At 45.3% G+C, this 15,793-nt stretch overlaps 1 protein-coding gene across 1 annotated transcript in view; it reads left to right on the top strand.

Annotated features, from left to right (window-relative positions):
- anos1b (anosmin 1b) overlaps nucleotides 1-9,836 on the top strand; it is a 150,361-nt gene extending 140,525 nt beyond the window's left edge. The window contains exons 10-14 of the mRNA XM_045687921.1: nucleotides 1,833-1,927; nucleotides 4,735-4,906; nucleotides 5,175-5,404; nucleotides 5,506-5,647; nucleotides 9,193-9,836. Coding sequence (XP_045543877.1) covers nucleotides 1,833-1,927; nucleotides 4,735-4,906; nucleotides 5,175-5,404; nucleotides 5,506-5,646 — 638 coding nt within the window. The 3' untranslated portion in view covers nucleotide 5,647; nucleotides 9,193-9,836. The remainder of the gene's footprint in view (nucleotides 1-1,832; nucleotides 1,928-4,734; nucleotides 4,907-5,174; nucleotides 5,405-5,505; nucleotides 5,648-9,192) is intronic.
- The last annotated feature ends 5,957 nt before the right edge of the window (nucleotides 9,837-15,793 follow it).

Below are 15,793 nucleotides of genomic sequence, written 5' to 3'. Positions count from 1 at the left end.
ATGTTGATATAATACTCATATTGTTATAACAGTCATGTGTTGATATAATACTCATATGTTGATATAACAGTCATATGTTGATATAACAGTCATATGTTGATATAACAGTCATATGTTGATATAATACTCATATTGTTATAACAGTCATGTGTTGATATAATACTCATATGTTGATATAACAGTCATATGTTGATATAACAGTCATATGTTGATATAATACTCATATGTTGATATAATAATCATATGATGATATAACAGTCATATGTTGATATAATACTCATATGATGATATAACAGTCATATGATGATATAACAGTCATATGTTGATATAATACTCATATGATGATATAACAGTCATATGTTGATATAATACTCATATGTTGATATAACAGTCATATGTTGATATAATACTCATATGATGATATAACAGTCATATGATGATATAACAGTCATATGTTGATATAACAGTCATATGTTGATATAATACTCATATTGTTATAACGGTCATGTGTTGATATAATACTCATATGATGATATAACAGTCATATGATGATATAACAGTCATATGTTGATATAATACTCATATGTTGATATAACAGTCATATGTGCTGGTACAACAACTATTTGTTTCTTTAGAATAGAGACACCACATACTGTAGCAGCTGAGTAAACAGACTCGCAGTAAAGGAGTGAGGAGCCAGCCAGAGAAACCCCAAACTCTCCTCACTGTACACAGACTACAGTCCACAGCCAGATACATTGCTGTGTGCTTGTTCGTCTTTCAGTGTTTCCAATAAACACCATTTCTCACAAAGCCCATTTCAAATATGCTCCGTAAGCAAAGTCTTAAAATAGTGTGTTTGGCGAGGTAACGGCGATGGAGCTGACATTGTGCTCCGTAAATCCGCCTGAGAGAGAATGAGAGGAGCACGAGGACAGATTTAATAACATCAATATGGGAACATAACCGGGAGCAGATGTATGTGTGTGTGTGAGTGTGTGACAGAGAGAGAGAGACAGACAGACAGACAGACAGACAGACAGACAGACAGACAGACAGACAGACAGACAGACAGACAGACAGAGATAGAGAGCGAAGGAAAGTAAGAGAAAGAGAGAGAGAGAACGTTCGTCTGGGGTTCAACCTAGAGTTCATGGAGAGATGGATCTGGTGAAAGAAGAAGGGGGGGTAGAAAGAGAAAGAAGAGGGAGAGAGAAAGAGAGGGAGAGAGAGGCTCATCTGGGGTTCACTGTAGTCAACCTGGAGATGATGTAGAGATGCATCTGGTGAAAGATGTGATGTTGCCTGGATACAGGAGAAGAGTGTGTGGTTGAAGGCCAAAGCGCTCCGGTGACGTGCTAATAGTGTTAGCAATACAACTGTCAATATGTTTCTCTTCAGCCCTATCTGACCTTGTTCTATAGCATCATAACAATGTATCCCCCATCAGCCCTATCTGACCTTGTTCTATAGCATCATAACACCTTCAGCCCTATCTGACCTTGTTCTATAGCATCATAACACTGTATCCACCTTCAGCCCTATCTGACCTTGTTCTATAGCATCATAACACTGTATCCACCTTCAGCCCTATCTGACCTTGTTCTATAGCATCATAACACCTTCAGCCCTATCTGACCTTGTTCTATAGCATCATAACACTGTATCCACCTTCAGCCCTATCTGACCTTGTTCTATAGCATCATAACACTGTATCCACCTTCAGCCCTATCTGACCTTGTTCTATAGCATCATAACACTGTATCCACCTTCAGCCCTATCTGACCTTGTTCTATAGCATCATAACACTGTATCCACCTTCTGTGTTCCAGAAACCTATAAGGACTCCACTACATACGTCCTGAGGTGGTATCCTCATGTATGTGCCAGCAACGTCAGCCAGACAGAGAAAAAAGCCACTGTGCAGGTGAGTTTCAGAGCTATAGAATAGAACAGCATTTCCACAACTTCATTAGGCCAGATGGCTGTTGGCTGATACTGTGAAAGATTCCAATACTGTTTTATATTGAATTGTTACCGCCGTTTTGAAGGAGTCCATTTGGGTTTGCCAACTAAAACTGCTACGTTATATCCCTAAGCTTCTCCACAGTCTGGGACTATTGGATGAGTCATATTAATAAACAGTCCCTCAGCTTCTCCACAGTCTGGGACTATTGGATGAGTCATATTAATAAACAGTCCCTCAGCTTCTCCACAGTCTGGGACTATTGGATGAGTCATATTAATAAACAGTCCCTCAGCTTCTCCACAGTCTGGGACTATTGGATGAGTCATATTAATAAACAGTCCCTCTGCTGGAGTGGACACTAACTTTTTCATCATAAAAATGAGCCAAAGCAGATCTGTGTCAGAAAGCGGAGTGGCAGCCAAGACCAGAGAGCTGTAGCTAGCTATCTCTCCCACTGCATCTGTCATCAGCTATCCTGGCTGGGGCCTGGCTGAAGTCTGGCTGAGTCCTGGCTGGGGCCTGGCTGAGTCCTGTTTGGGGCCTGGCTGGGGCCTGGCTGAGTCCTGGCTGGGGCCTGGCTGAGTCCTGGCTGGGGCCTGGCTGGGGCCTGGCTGAGTCCTGTTTGGGGCCTGGCTGGGGCCTGGCTGAGGCCTGGCTGGGGCCTGGCTGAGGTCTGGCTGAGGTCTGGCTGGGGCCTGGCTGAGTCCTGGCTGGGGCCTGGCTGAGTCCTGGCTGGGCCCTGGCTGAGTCCTGGCTGGGCCCTGGCTGAGTCCTGTTTGGGGCCTGGCTGAGTCCTGGCTGGGGCCTGGCTGAGTTGGGCGCTGTGTATGTGTACTAGAACTGTGTGAGAAGTATGAGCCATCACTTTACGAGAGGGGCTACGGAGATCGCATATCACAGCCTGGCGCACAGCTCGGCTTTCATCATTTCTCTCTTCTTTTATCATCTTTTTGTTCCTGTCTGTTTGCCTTTTACATTCTTCCCTCACTTGAGACCAGAGTTGGCTGGCTGGCTGGCTGGCTGGCTGGCTGATGTAGAGTTGTTCAGTTGTTCAACTTTTCCGCTCTCTCTCCGTCCCCTCTCTCTATCTCTCCCCCTCTATCTCTCTAAGGGCTTTATTGGCATGGGAAACATATGTTAACATTGCCAAAGCAAGTGAAATAGATACTAAACAAAAGTGAAATAAACAACAAAAATGAACAGTAAATATTACACTCACAGAATTTCCAAAAGAATAAAGACATTTCAAATGTCATATTATGTCTATATACAGTGTTGTAAAGATGTGCAAATAGTTAAAGTACAAAAGGGAAAATAAATAAACATAAATATGGGTTGTATTTACAATGGTGTTTGTTCTTCACTGGTTGCCCTTTTCTTGTGTCAGCAGGGCACACATCTTGCTGCTGTGATGGCACACGGTGGTATTTCACCAAATAGATAAGGGAGTTGATCAAAATGTGGTTTGTTTTTAATTATTTGTGGTTGTGTGTAATCTGAGGGAAATATGTCTCTAATATGGTCATACATTTGGCAGGAGGTTAGGAAGTGCAGTTCAGCTTCTACCTCATTATGTGGGCAGTGTGCACATAGCCTGTCTTCTCTTGAGAGCCAGGTCTGCCTACGGCGGCCTTTCTCAATAGCAAGGCTATGCTCACTGAGTCTGTACATAGTCAAAGCTTTCCTTAAGTTTGGGTCAGTCACAGTGGTCAGGTATTCTGCCAGAATTCTGCATGCAGTCTCAATTTGGTGATTGTCCCATTTTATGAATTCTTGGTTGGTGAGCGGATCCAAGACCTCACAACCATAAAGGGCAATGGATTCTATAACTGATTCAAGTATCTTTAGCCAGATCCTAATTAGTATGTCTCAGCTCGTTCACAGCTTTGTGGAAGTTACCTGTGATGCTGATGTTTAGGCTGAGGTATATATAGTTTGTGTGCTGTAGGACAACAGTGTCTAGATGGAATTTGTATTTGTTGTCCTGGCAACTGGACCATTATTTTTGTCTTACTGAGATTTACTGTCAGGACCCAGGTCTGACAGAGCCCGGGTCTGTCTCTCCCTGTTTCTTCCCCCTTATCTCTCTCTCCCCCTGTATCTCCCCCCCCCCTATATCTCTCTCTCCCCCATATCTCTCTCTTTCTTTCTCTCCCCCCTATCTCTCGCTCCGTCTCTCCCCCCAGCAGATCTCTCTCCGTGTGAGTTTGAGTACTGTGATGGTGATGAATAGTACCACAGCAGTGTGAGCAGGACCTCACTCTCTTCTCTCTCACAACTAATGGACTTTGTCTTGGTTCTATGGCCTTGGAGAACATTTGGCTCTTCGTCAGTATGATATTTAGAGTCCACTCCCTCCCTTTTTGTCTGGGTGTTCTTGTCAGGTCTCTCTCTGTCATTCTCTCGCTCTCTCTCCTAGCTATCTCTCCCCCTATCACTTTCTCTCGCTCTCCCCTCTCTCCAGCCTATCTCTCAAGGGTGGCAGGTAGCCTAGTGGTTAGAGGGTTGGGCCAGTAACCGAAAGGTTGCTGGATTGAATCCCCGAGCTGACAAGGTAAAAATCTGTCGTTCTGCCCCTGAACAAGGCAGTTAACCCACTGTTCCTAGGCTGTCATTATAAATAAGAATTTGTTCTGAACTCATTTGCCTAGTTAAATAAAAAATATATGTCTTTCACTTCTCACCGCTGTGCTGATTGATGATGTCTCCATGTTCATTGCTCCTCTCATCTCTTTTCTTCACCTCACTCTCGTTTCTCCTCTCAGGGAACACATTATGTTATCACGGGGCTGCTGTTCGCCTGTAAGTACCGGATCGCTGTGGCGCTCGTAGCACCAGAGGGGGATCAGAGGTCAGAAGCTGTTACTGCGGTAACGACCCCACCTTGTTCTGCGGTCATGGCGAGATGGGGCAAGGCCTTGCCTTGTGCCAGAGAAGGTATCCCCAGCTCCACACATGCCCTAACACACAGCATGGAGAAAGGGAATAGCTGACAGACTGATTGAGTATCAGGAGGAGTGTGAATGCACTGTTTCTACACAGCTTCTTACTCTCAATGAGAATCAATGAGAATCATATACGTTGTATCTATGATTCTATGACATTTGAAATATTTTGGTCCTTTGTTATGTACTAACTGTAGATATATTATGGGTCGAAATTATTATTTAGTAACGATGTGTAAATGTGGGTTTTCCTGTGTCAGAGCGCCCCCTAGCGTCCAAGAAAGTGGTACTGCGTCCTGAGAAGCTGACTGCAGAGTTCCACACGGTCAACGGTTCCCTGCAGGGCCTGTTCCGCTGGCAGCTCTCCCAGACTGCACCGGGGCAGACGCCCATCGCAGGGTTCCAGTTCTCCTGGGTGCAGGTGTCCTCTAGCGCCATGGCAACAGAAGGACAGGACACCCTTATCTCTCAGACACAGATAGTGGCCCCGGTGAGAACCAGTGTATGTGTGTGTGTGTGTGATCATCTCTGACTGTAAGCCATCCCTATATTTCCCTCCCTGTGTACTCATGTTGTACTGTTCTCCACCAGGACCAGCGCTCTCTGACAGTGGAGTGGCTGCAGCCAGACAGTGTGTATAAGCTACAGGTCCAGGTGCTGTCAGCAGGTGGCAGTGGCCTCTCAGTGGCTAGGACACTCCATACACCTCCCCTCAACACCACTCTGCTATGAGGTACTGCTGCGGGGCCTAACATCACATATACCTCCCCTCAACACCACTCTGCTATGAGGTACTGCTGCGGGGCCTAACATCACATATACCTCCCCTCAACACCACTCTGCTATGAGGTACTGTTGCGGGGCCTAACATCACATATACCTCCCCTCAACACCACTCTGCAATGAGATACTGCTGCGGGGCCTAACATCACATATACCTCCCCTCAACACCACTCTGCTATGAGGTACTGCTGCGGGGCCTAACATCACATATACCTCCCCTCAACACCACTCTGCTATGAGGTACTGCTGCGGGGCCTAACATCACATATACCTCCCCTCAACACCACTCTGCTATGAGGTACTGCAGCGGGGCCTAACATCACATATACCTCCCCTCAACACCACTCTGCTATGAGGTACTGCAGCGGGGCCTAACATCACATATACCTCCCCTCAACACCACTCTGCTATGAGGTACTGCTGCAGGGCCTAACATCACATATACCTCCCCTCAACACCACTCTGCTATGAGGTACTGCAGCGGGGCCTAACATCACATATACCTCCCCTCAACACCACTCTGCTATGAGGTACTGCTGCGGGGCCTAACATCACATATACCTCCCCTCAACACCACTCTGCTATGAGGTACTGCAGCGGGGCCTAACATCACATATACCTCCCCTCAACACCACTCTGCTATGAGGTACTGCAGCAGGGCCTAACATCACATATACCTCCCCTCAACACCACTCTGCTATGAGGTACTGCTGCGGGGCCTAACATCACATATACCTCCCCTCAACACCACTCTGCTATGAGGTACTGCAGCAGGGCCTAACATCACATATACCTCCCCTCAACACCACTCTGCTATGAGGTACTGCAGCAGGGCCTAACATCACATATACCTCCCCTCAACACCCTCTGGTATGAGGTACTGCTGCGGGGCCTAACATCACATATACCTCCCCTCAACACCACTCTGCTATGAGGTACTGCAGCAGGGCCTAACATCACATATACCTCCCCTCAACACCACTCTGCTATGAGGTACTGCAGCAGGGCCTAACATCACATATACCTCCCCTCAACACCACTCTGCTATGAGGTACTGCTGCGGGGCCTAACATCACATATACCTCCCCTCAACACCACTCTGCTATGAGGTACTGCTGCAGGGCCTAACATCGTAAACACAAGACAAACCACTCACTGACACACTACACTACAGCACTGTTTCCTAAACAGCCAATTTCTACGGGGTAAAAATAACATTTATAAAATGTGATATATTTGACTGGCACTGCTCAAAACATAACACCATTCTGAGATCCCCACATGATCTCACTGTACCTTTGTACTTCCTTTCAGAGGGTGTTTGACCTCTCAGGACCATGTTAGCGAGAGAGAGCCAGAGAGAGCGCCAGAGAGAGCGCCAGAGAGAGCGCCAGGTAGACAGCCAGAGCCAGAGCGAGAGCCAGAGCGAGAGCCAGAGCCAGAGCGAGAGCCAGAGCGAGAGCCAGAGCGAGAGCCAGAGCGAGAGCCAGAGCCAGAGCCAGAGCCAGAGCCAGAGCCAGAGCCAGAGCGAGAGCCAGAGCGAGAGCCAGAGCGAGAGCCAGAGCGAGAGCCAGAGCCAGAGCCAGAGCCAGAGCCAGAGCCAGAGCCAGAGCCAGAGCCAGAGCCAGAGCCAGAGCCAGAGCCAGAGCCAGAGCGAGAGCCAGAGCCAGAGCGAGAGCCAGAGCGAGATAGCGTTGTGTGTTGATAGTTCTCATTGGAGAGTGTGAGAGAACAGATCTCCTAGTTGGAGTCATTGATTCAGTAATGTATTCTGTATTGGAAACCTGGCGACAGCAGATCTCTCTCCATGTGAGTTTGAGTACTGTGATGGTGATGAATAGTACCACAGCAGTGTGAGCAGGACCTCACTCTCTTCTCTCTCACAACTAATGGACTTTGTCTTGGTTCTATGGCCTTGGAGAACATTTGGCTCTTCGTCAGTATGATATTTAGAGTCCACTCCCTCCCTCCATCTGAGTGTTCTTGGCAGGTCAGAATTATAATAAATATTCTAGTTCTAACTCTAGAGTTCTTGGACTTTGCTAGATGGTTCTGGAACACAGAGTTAGTTCCTCAGAGAGAGAGAGAGACTCCCAGAGACACTCCTGGTGTGTTGTAGTGTTCCAGACCTCCCAGCTAGGATGGACACCGTCAGGAGAACTGTGGGAGCACTGGGAGAGGGAGAGAGAGGGAGAATCAAAGCTTTGGTACCTCAACAGAAAGAGCCTGCTTTTGTCCAACTTTGATAGATGGAGGTCTCCCAAATCTGTGCAACTAATCACAAAATGTCAACGGGAATCTACAGGGATTTTGTTGTAATCAGCTGTCTGCATATATAAGGAATACGACTCTGTTCGACCTGTAGCACACAGTACACTCCTTTCAGCCAGGGCTGTAGGCGTTTTTTGGGTCACTCCTTTCAGCCAGGGCCGTGGGTGTTTTTTGGGTCACTCCTTTCAGCCAGGGCCGTAGGTGTTTTTTGGGTCACTCCTTTCAGCCAGGGCTGTAGGCGTTTTTTGGGTCACTCCTTTCAGCCAGGGCCGTAGGTGTTTTTTGGGTCACTCCTTTCAGCCAGGGCCGTAGGTGTTTTTTGGGTCACTCCTTTCAGCCAGGGCCGTAGGTGTTTTTTGGGTCACTCCTTTCAGCCAGGGCCGTAGGTGTTTTTTGGGTCACTCCTTTCAGCCAGGGCCGTAGGTGTTTTTTGGGTCACTCCTTTTAGCCAGGGCCGTAGGTGTTTTGGGGATCACTCCTTTCAGCCAGGGCCGTAGGTGTTTTTTGGGTCACTCCTTTCAGCCAGGGCCGTAGGTGTTTTTTGGGTCACTCCTTTCAGCCAGGGCCGTAGGTGTTTTGGGGATCACTCCTTTCAGCCAGGGCCGTAGGTGTTTTTTGGGTCACTCCTTTCAGCCAGGGCCGTAGGTGTTTTTTGGGTCACTCCTTTCAGCCAGGGCCGTAGGTGTTTTTTGGGTCACTCCTTTCAGCTAGGGCCGTAGGTGTTTTGGGGGTCACTCCTTTCAGCCAGGGCCGTAGGTGTTTTTTGGGTCACTCCTTTCAGCCAGGGCCGTAGGTGTTTTTTGGGTCACTCCTTTCAGCCAGGGCCGTAGGTGTTTTTTGGGTCACTCCTTTCAGCCAGGGCCGTAGGTGTTTTTTGGGTCACTCCTTTCAGCCAGGGCCGTAGGTGTTTTTTGGGTCACTCCTTTCAGCCAGGGCCGTAGGTGTTTTTTGGGTCACTCCTTTCAGCCAGGGCCGTAGATGTTTTTTGGGTCACTCCTTTCAGCCAGGGCCGTAGGTGTTTTTTGGTGCACTCCTTTCAGCCAGGGCCGTAGGTGTTACAGCCAAGAGTAATACTTTATATACAGAACAGGGAGTCATTGTAGAAATGGATCTGACTTCTGTTCCAGTGTTTGGTTTGATTTGCATTAAATGACACTGAGTACTTCAATCATATATAACCCGTGTCTGATCCCCACCAATCATCATCCTCTCTCTGTTTTCCAGGCTCCTCCCCCCCAACGTGCTTCATCCTCTGCTGCTCGTCATCACTAGCGCCGTAGTGTGTATTGAGAACGCCACCTCCACAGCCTGTACATGTGTCCACTAAAACACACACACACACACACACACACACACACACACACACACACACACACACACACACACACACACACACACACACCAATGCCGTGCCAGTGCTGCACTGCTCTCTGTTGTCTTTATCACACAGAGATATATTGCATGATGAACGAATCACCTTTACCTGAAAGATCAAGTGAATCTATACCATGGCCATTACACTTACAATACATGTATGTTTCATGTTTAGAGATTATACTTTTCAGTCGTGTATAATGTAATCATAATTTACACATGTAAAGAAAAATATATAGCACTGATGTATGTAGTGATACCAAACTGTCTGTCTTTTTCATTGATCTCTACACAGTATGTTCCTGAAAGTAAAATGGCCCGGTGTAAAGCAGTTTGTAACCTGTTGTAGTTTAGTATTTTTGTAATATTGCGCTATAAGTTATTATTTCAAGCATATGATAACCCCAGCAGTGACTTTGATGTATGTAACCCTCTTATATAATCGTTGTTCCAGTTTTATTTATTGTGTTGTAATTAAAGAGTATTGTAATATGTGATGTTTTAATGACCTGGAGCTTATTCAAGAGTATTTATTATAATATGGTGTTTTAATGACCTCAGGCTGACCCTCAACACGGGGGCCCCTCAGGGGTGCATGCTTAGTCCCCTCCTGTACTCCCTGTTCACCCACGACTGCGTGACCGCGCACAACTCCAACACCATCATTAACTTTTTACTGCAGTGAGCTAAATCAAGGTCACAAGGTTGGTGTTTCTTGGTAGTCTTAAACAAATCTACTTTGAAACAAAAGTATACACTTCAAACACATGGTTATGGGTTTAAAAAGAAGACACCTGTACCATGTCAGATATAGAGTTTAAATGTATTACATTGAGTTTGCAACCCAATATGACACTCTATATACATCACAGAAGACTGAAATATAACAAAGCCATTTGACATAGAAACACCCGATTTTCGACAGTTTTTTTTAAATAATGTATATTATTAAAATTATGAACGATATTAATAACATTCCACCCATGAGGCCACTAGAGGGTGATTTGGTCATTTGACTGCAGGAAAGGGTAGTTTGCTGACGACAAGACCGGGGTAGGCCTGATCACCAATGATAATGAGACAGCTTATATACAGTTGAAGTCGGAAGTTTACATACACTTAGGTTGGAGTCATTAAAACTCATTTTTCAACCACTCCACAAATTTTTTGTTAACAAACTTTAGTTTTGTCAAGTCAGTTAGGACATCTACTTTGTGCATGACACAAGTAATTTTTCCAACAATTGTTTACAGACAGATTATTTCACTTATAATTAACTGTATCACAATTCCAGTGGGTCAGAAGTTTACAAACACTTAGTTGACTGTGCCTTTAAACAGCTTGGAAAATTCCAGAAAATTATGTCATGGCTTTAGAAGCTTCTGATAGGCTAATTGACATCATTTGAGTCAATTGGAGGTGTACCTGTGGATGTATTTCAAGGCCTACCTTCAAATTCAGTGCCTCTTTGCTTGACATCATGGGAAAATCAAAAGAAAATCAGCCAATACCTCAGAAAGAAAATTGTAGACCTCCACAAGTCTGGTTCATCCTTGGGAGCAATTTCCAAACGCCTGAAGGTACCACGTTTATCTGTACAAACAATAGTACGCAAGTATAAACACCATGGGACCACGCAGCCATCATACCGCTCAGGAAGGAGATGCGTTCTGTCTCCTGGAGATTAACGTACTTTGGTGCGAAAAGTGCAAATCAATCCCAGAACAACAGCAAAAGACCTTGTGAAGATGCTAGAGGAAACAGGTACAAAAGTATATATCCACCGTAAAACGAGTCCTATATCGACATAACCTGAAAGGCCGCTCAGCAAGAAGCCACTGCTCCAAAACCACCATAAAAAAGCCAGATTGTCCCCATGTGCAGTTTCAAACCGTAAAGATCGTACTTTTTGGATTAATGTCCTCTGGTCTGATGAAACAAAACTAGAACTGTTTGGCCATAATGACCACTGTTATGTTTGGAGGAAAAAAGGGGATGCTTGCAAGCCTTAGAACACCTTCCCAATCGTGAAGCATGGGGGTGGCAGCATCATGTTGTGGGGGTGCTTTGCTGCAGGAGGGACTGGTGCATTTCACAAAATAGATGGCATTATGAGGGAGGAAAATTGTGATATATTGAAGCAACATCTCAAGACATCAGTCAGGAAGTTAAAGCTTGGTCGCAAATGGGTCTTCCAAATGGACAATGACCCCAAGCATACTTCCAAAGTTGTGGCAAAATGGCTTAAGGACAACAAAGTCAAGGTAGTGGAGTGGCCATCACAAGCCCTGACCTCAATCCTATAGAAAATGTGTGGGCAGAACTGAAAAAGCATGTGTGCGAGCAAGGAGGCCTACAAACCTGACTCAGTTACACCAGCTCTGTCAGGAGGAATGGGGTAAAATTCACCCAACTTACTGTGGGAAGCTTGTGGAAGGCTACCTGAAACATTTGACCCAAGTTAAACAACTTAAAGGCAATGCTACCAAATACTAATTGAGTGTATGTAAACTTCTGACCCACTGGGAATGTGATGAAAGAAATAAAAGCTGAAATAAATCATTCTCTCTACTATTATTCTGACATTTCACATTCTTAAAATAAAGTGGTGATCCTAACTGACCTAAGATAGGGAATTTTTACTAAGATTAAATGTCAGGAATTGTGAAAAGCTGAGTTTAAATGTATTTGGCTAAGGTGTATGTAAACTTCAACTGTATAGGGAGATCTGAGACCTGGCAGTGTGGTGCCAGGACAACAACCTCTCCCTCAATGTCAACAGGACAAAGGAGCTGATCGTGGACAACAGGAAATGGAGGGCCGGGCACGCCCCCATCCACATCGATGGGGCTGTAGTGGAGCGGGTCGAGAGCTTCAAGTTCCTCTGTGTCCATATCACTAAGGATCTATCATGGTCCAAAACACACCAACACAGTCGTGAAGAGGGTACGACAACACCTGTTCCCCCTCAGGAGGCTGAAAAGATTTGACATGGGCCAAAGTTATACAGCTGCACCATTGAGAGCATCTTGACTGGCTGCATCACCGCTTGGTATGGCAACTGCTTGGCATTCGACTGCAAGGCGCTACAGAGGGTAGTGCGTACGGGCCAGTACATTGGTATTTATTATGGCTCCCCATTGCTTCCTGCCAAGGCAGCAGCTACTCTTCCTGGGGTCCAGCAAAATTAAGGCAGTTATACATTTTAAAAACATTACAATACATTCACAACATAATAATTTTTTTACAATATATTTATTAGCATTTTTTTTTTTTACAATTAGCAAAATATGACACAGCTAATGCCCCGTTATTCCTACCATCTACACAAAACACTATGCTACATGGGAGCACATCATGCAAAAGCCTTCCCTCCCCAACACATGAACACCCCCCTCCTTCCCCTCTACTGGGATTAGCTTCAATGATTAACAACAACAAAGAAACAGAATGACCTTCACATTCAATGCTAGAAAATCAATTATTCAACGCAAAAACAAATAATACATGAATGAAGAAAGTAATAATGAGGCAGCTAAGGTGACGACTCTAGAACCTGCTGAAAGTCACTACAGACATCAGTAAATTCAAAGGGTTTATTACGTAAATTGTACGTTATTTTTTCAGATGGAATATAGAAAGTTAGTTCTTTTAGCCACATCTGCTTGCTTGACGGAGTGTCACTCTTCCATATAATAGCTGTGCATTTATTGGCTGCAATTACTGCCAATTTAATAAATCTGGTTTTGCTACTAATATTAACTGGTAGAACAGAGTCATCTGCAATATTAACTGGTAGAACAGAGTCATCTCCAAGAAGAATAAGGGAAGGATCTAGTGGTACCGTCATGTTAGTGACCTGTGATAAGATCTGAATGTCTTCCAATAATTGCTTAGTTCAGAGCAGGACAGAAACATGCATAAGTGTGCCCACCCGTTTTACACCTTGGACAAAATGTTGAATATTTAGAATTGATCATATACAGTCTCTCTGGTGTAAAGTAGACCCTATGTAAAATATTGAATTGCATCAACTTGTGCCTTGTGTTAAATGAAAGACGCTGAGCATCTAAAAAGAGCTTTCCTCATTTCTCATCCTCATCAATGAGACCAAGGTCATCATGCCACTTCATGCAAAGCTTTCAGAGGTTCATCATCCCCCAACAGAGCTTGAAGACCAGAGTACATGTAGAAAATGAAACCTTTTACCCCTTTCCTTTCCAGCCACAGTTTATCAGTAATAGGTTTACTCATGGACTGAATCCTATCTCCCTGCTGAGTGGCAACATAATGCCTAATCAGTAGGTACTTGAAGAAATTAGTTGGAGGTAACTGAAAATAAGATGCCAGTTGTTGAAAGGATAGTAGTTCACCTTCTCTATACAGATGACCAAATGTTTTAATTCCTTTGTTGAACCAAGAAAATGTAATACCATCTCTCAGGGCTTTGGGTAACATGGAGTTATTATAGAAAAGTGTTTGTTCATACATAGATCTATGCCCTTCTGTTTGTTTACAGACTTGAATCCATATATTTAACGTGTTTTTAATGAAAGGGTTGTTTGTGAGACCTAGCAAAGCTTTAGGTGGGCTAATATAAGGTATAGATGCCAATATAGCAGGGGTCAGACACTATTCCCGCTATCTGTCTCCAAGAGGGTGAACTTATTGTATCTTGCCATACCCACACAGCCTTTAACTGAGATGCCCAGTTATACAACTGGAAGTCAGGTAGAGTAAGTCCTCCTCCTGAGTATGGTTTGTATAAAGTTGTGAGTTTCACTCTGGGGGGTTTCCCTTTCCACAGAAATTAAGAAACCTTCCTATTAAGTTGTTTGAAAAAAAACTTTGGGAATAGGAAAGGGCAAGGTTTGAAAAAGGTACAAGAATTTTGGTAATATATATATTCAACTTTACACAACTGACCCGCCCAAAAAGAGAAATTGGTAAATCCCGCCATCTATCCAATTCTTCCCCAACCTTTTTGAGAAGTGGAGTATAGTTCAGTTGATATGTCTTAATAATTTCAGAAGGAATATGCAATCCAAGATGTCATTTTCTAAGGTCTCCAAGAAAATGGCTTGTCTAAGATTGGGTTCTGCATAGCTGCCCTGTTAAAAGGCATAATTATACTCTTAAATAGGTTTATTTTATATCTTGAAAAGGTCCCATATTCTTTCAGGGTCTCAACAAATTCCTCTCTGCCTCCTTCTTTCCACTCCTCTCCTCTTTTGACCTCACCCTCTCACCTTCCCCCCCTACTCACAAGGCAGGCAATACGCTTAACCTCATCTTTACTAGATGCTGTTCTTCCACTAATCTCATTGCAACTCCCCTCCAAATCTCCGACCACTACCTTGTATCCTTTTCCCTCTTGCTCTCATCCAACACTTCTCACTCTGCCCCTACTCGGATGGTATTGCGCCGTCCCAACCTTCGCTCTCTCTCTCCCGCTACTCTTTCCTCTTCCATCCTATCATCTCTTCCCTCTGCTCAAACCTTCTCCAACCTATCTCCTGATTCTGCCTCCTCAACCCTCCTCTCCTCCCTTTCTGCATCCTTTGATTTTCTCTGTCCCCTATCCTCCAGGCCGGCTCGGTCCTCCCCTCCTGCTCCGTGGCTCGACGACTCACTACGAGCTCACAGAACAAGGCTCCGGGCAGCCGAGCGGAAATGGAGGAAAACTCGCCTCCCCTGCGGACCTGGCATCCTTTCACTCACTCCTCTCTACATTCTCCTCTTCTGTCTCTGCTGCTAAAGCCACTTTCTACCACTCTAAATTCCAAGCATCTGCCTCTAACCCTAGGGAAGCTCTTTGCTACCTTCTCCTCCCTCCTGAATCCTCCTTCCCCTCCCCCCCTCCTCCCTCTCTGCGGATGACTTCGTCAACCATTTTGAAAAGAAGGTTGACGATATCCGATCCTCGTTTGCTAAGTCAAACGACACCGCTGGTCCTGCTCACACTGCCCTACCCTGTGCTTTGACCTCTTTCTCCCCTCTCTCTCCAGATGAAATCTCGCGTCTTGTGACGGCCGGCCGCCCAACAACCTGCCCACTTGACCCTATCCCCTCCTCTCTTCTCCAGACCATTTCCGGAGACCTTCTCCCCTTCCTCACCTCGCTCATCAACTCATCCTTGACCGCTGGCTACGTCCCTTCCGTCTTCAAGAGAGCGAGAGTTGCACCCCTTCTGAAAAAACCTACACTCGATCCCTCCGATGTCAACAACTACAGACCAGTATCCCTTCTTTCTTTTCTCTCCAAAACTCTTGAACGTGCCGTCCTTGGCCAGCTCTCCTGCTATCTCTCTCAGAATGACCTTCTTGATCCTAATCAGTCAGGTTTCAAGACTGGGCATTCAACTGAGACTGCTCTTCTCTGTGTCACGGAGGCTCTCCGCACTGCTAAAGCTAACTCTCTCTCCTCTGCTCTCATCCTTCTAGACCTATCT

This window comes from Salmo salar, chromosome ssa10 (genome assembly GCF_905237065.1).
Source record: "Salmo salar chromosome ssa10, Ssal_v3.1, whole genome shotgun sequence".
Taxonomy (NCBI): domain Eukaryota; kingdom Metazoa; phylum Chordata; class Actinopteri; order Salmoniformes; family Salmonidae; genus Salmo; species Salmo salar.
This window is presented reverse-complemented; position numbering and strand designations above follow the sequence as displayed.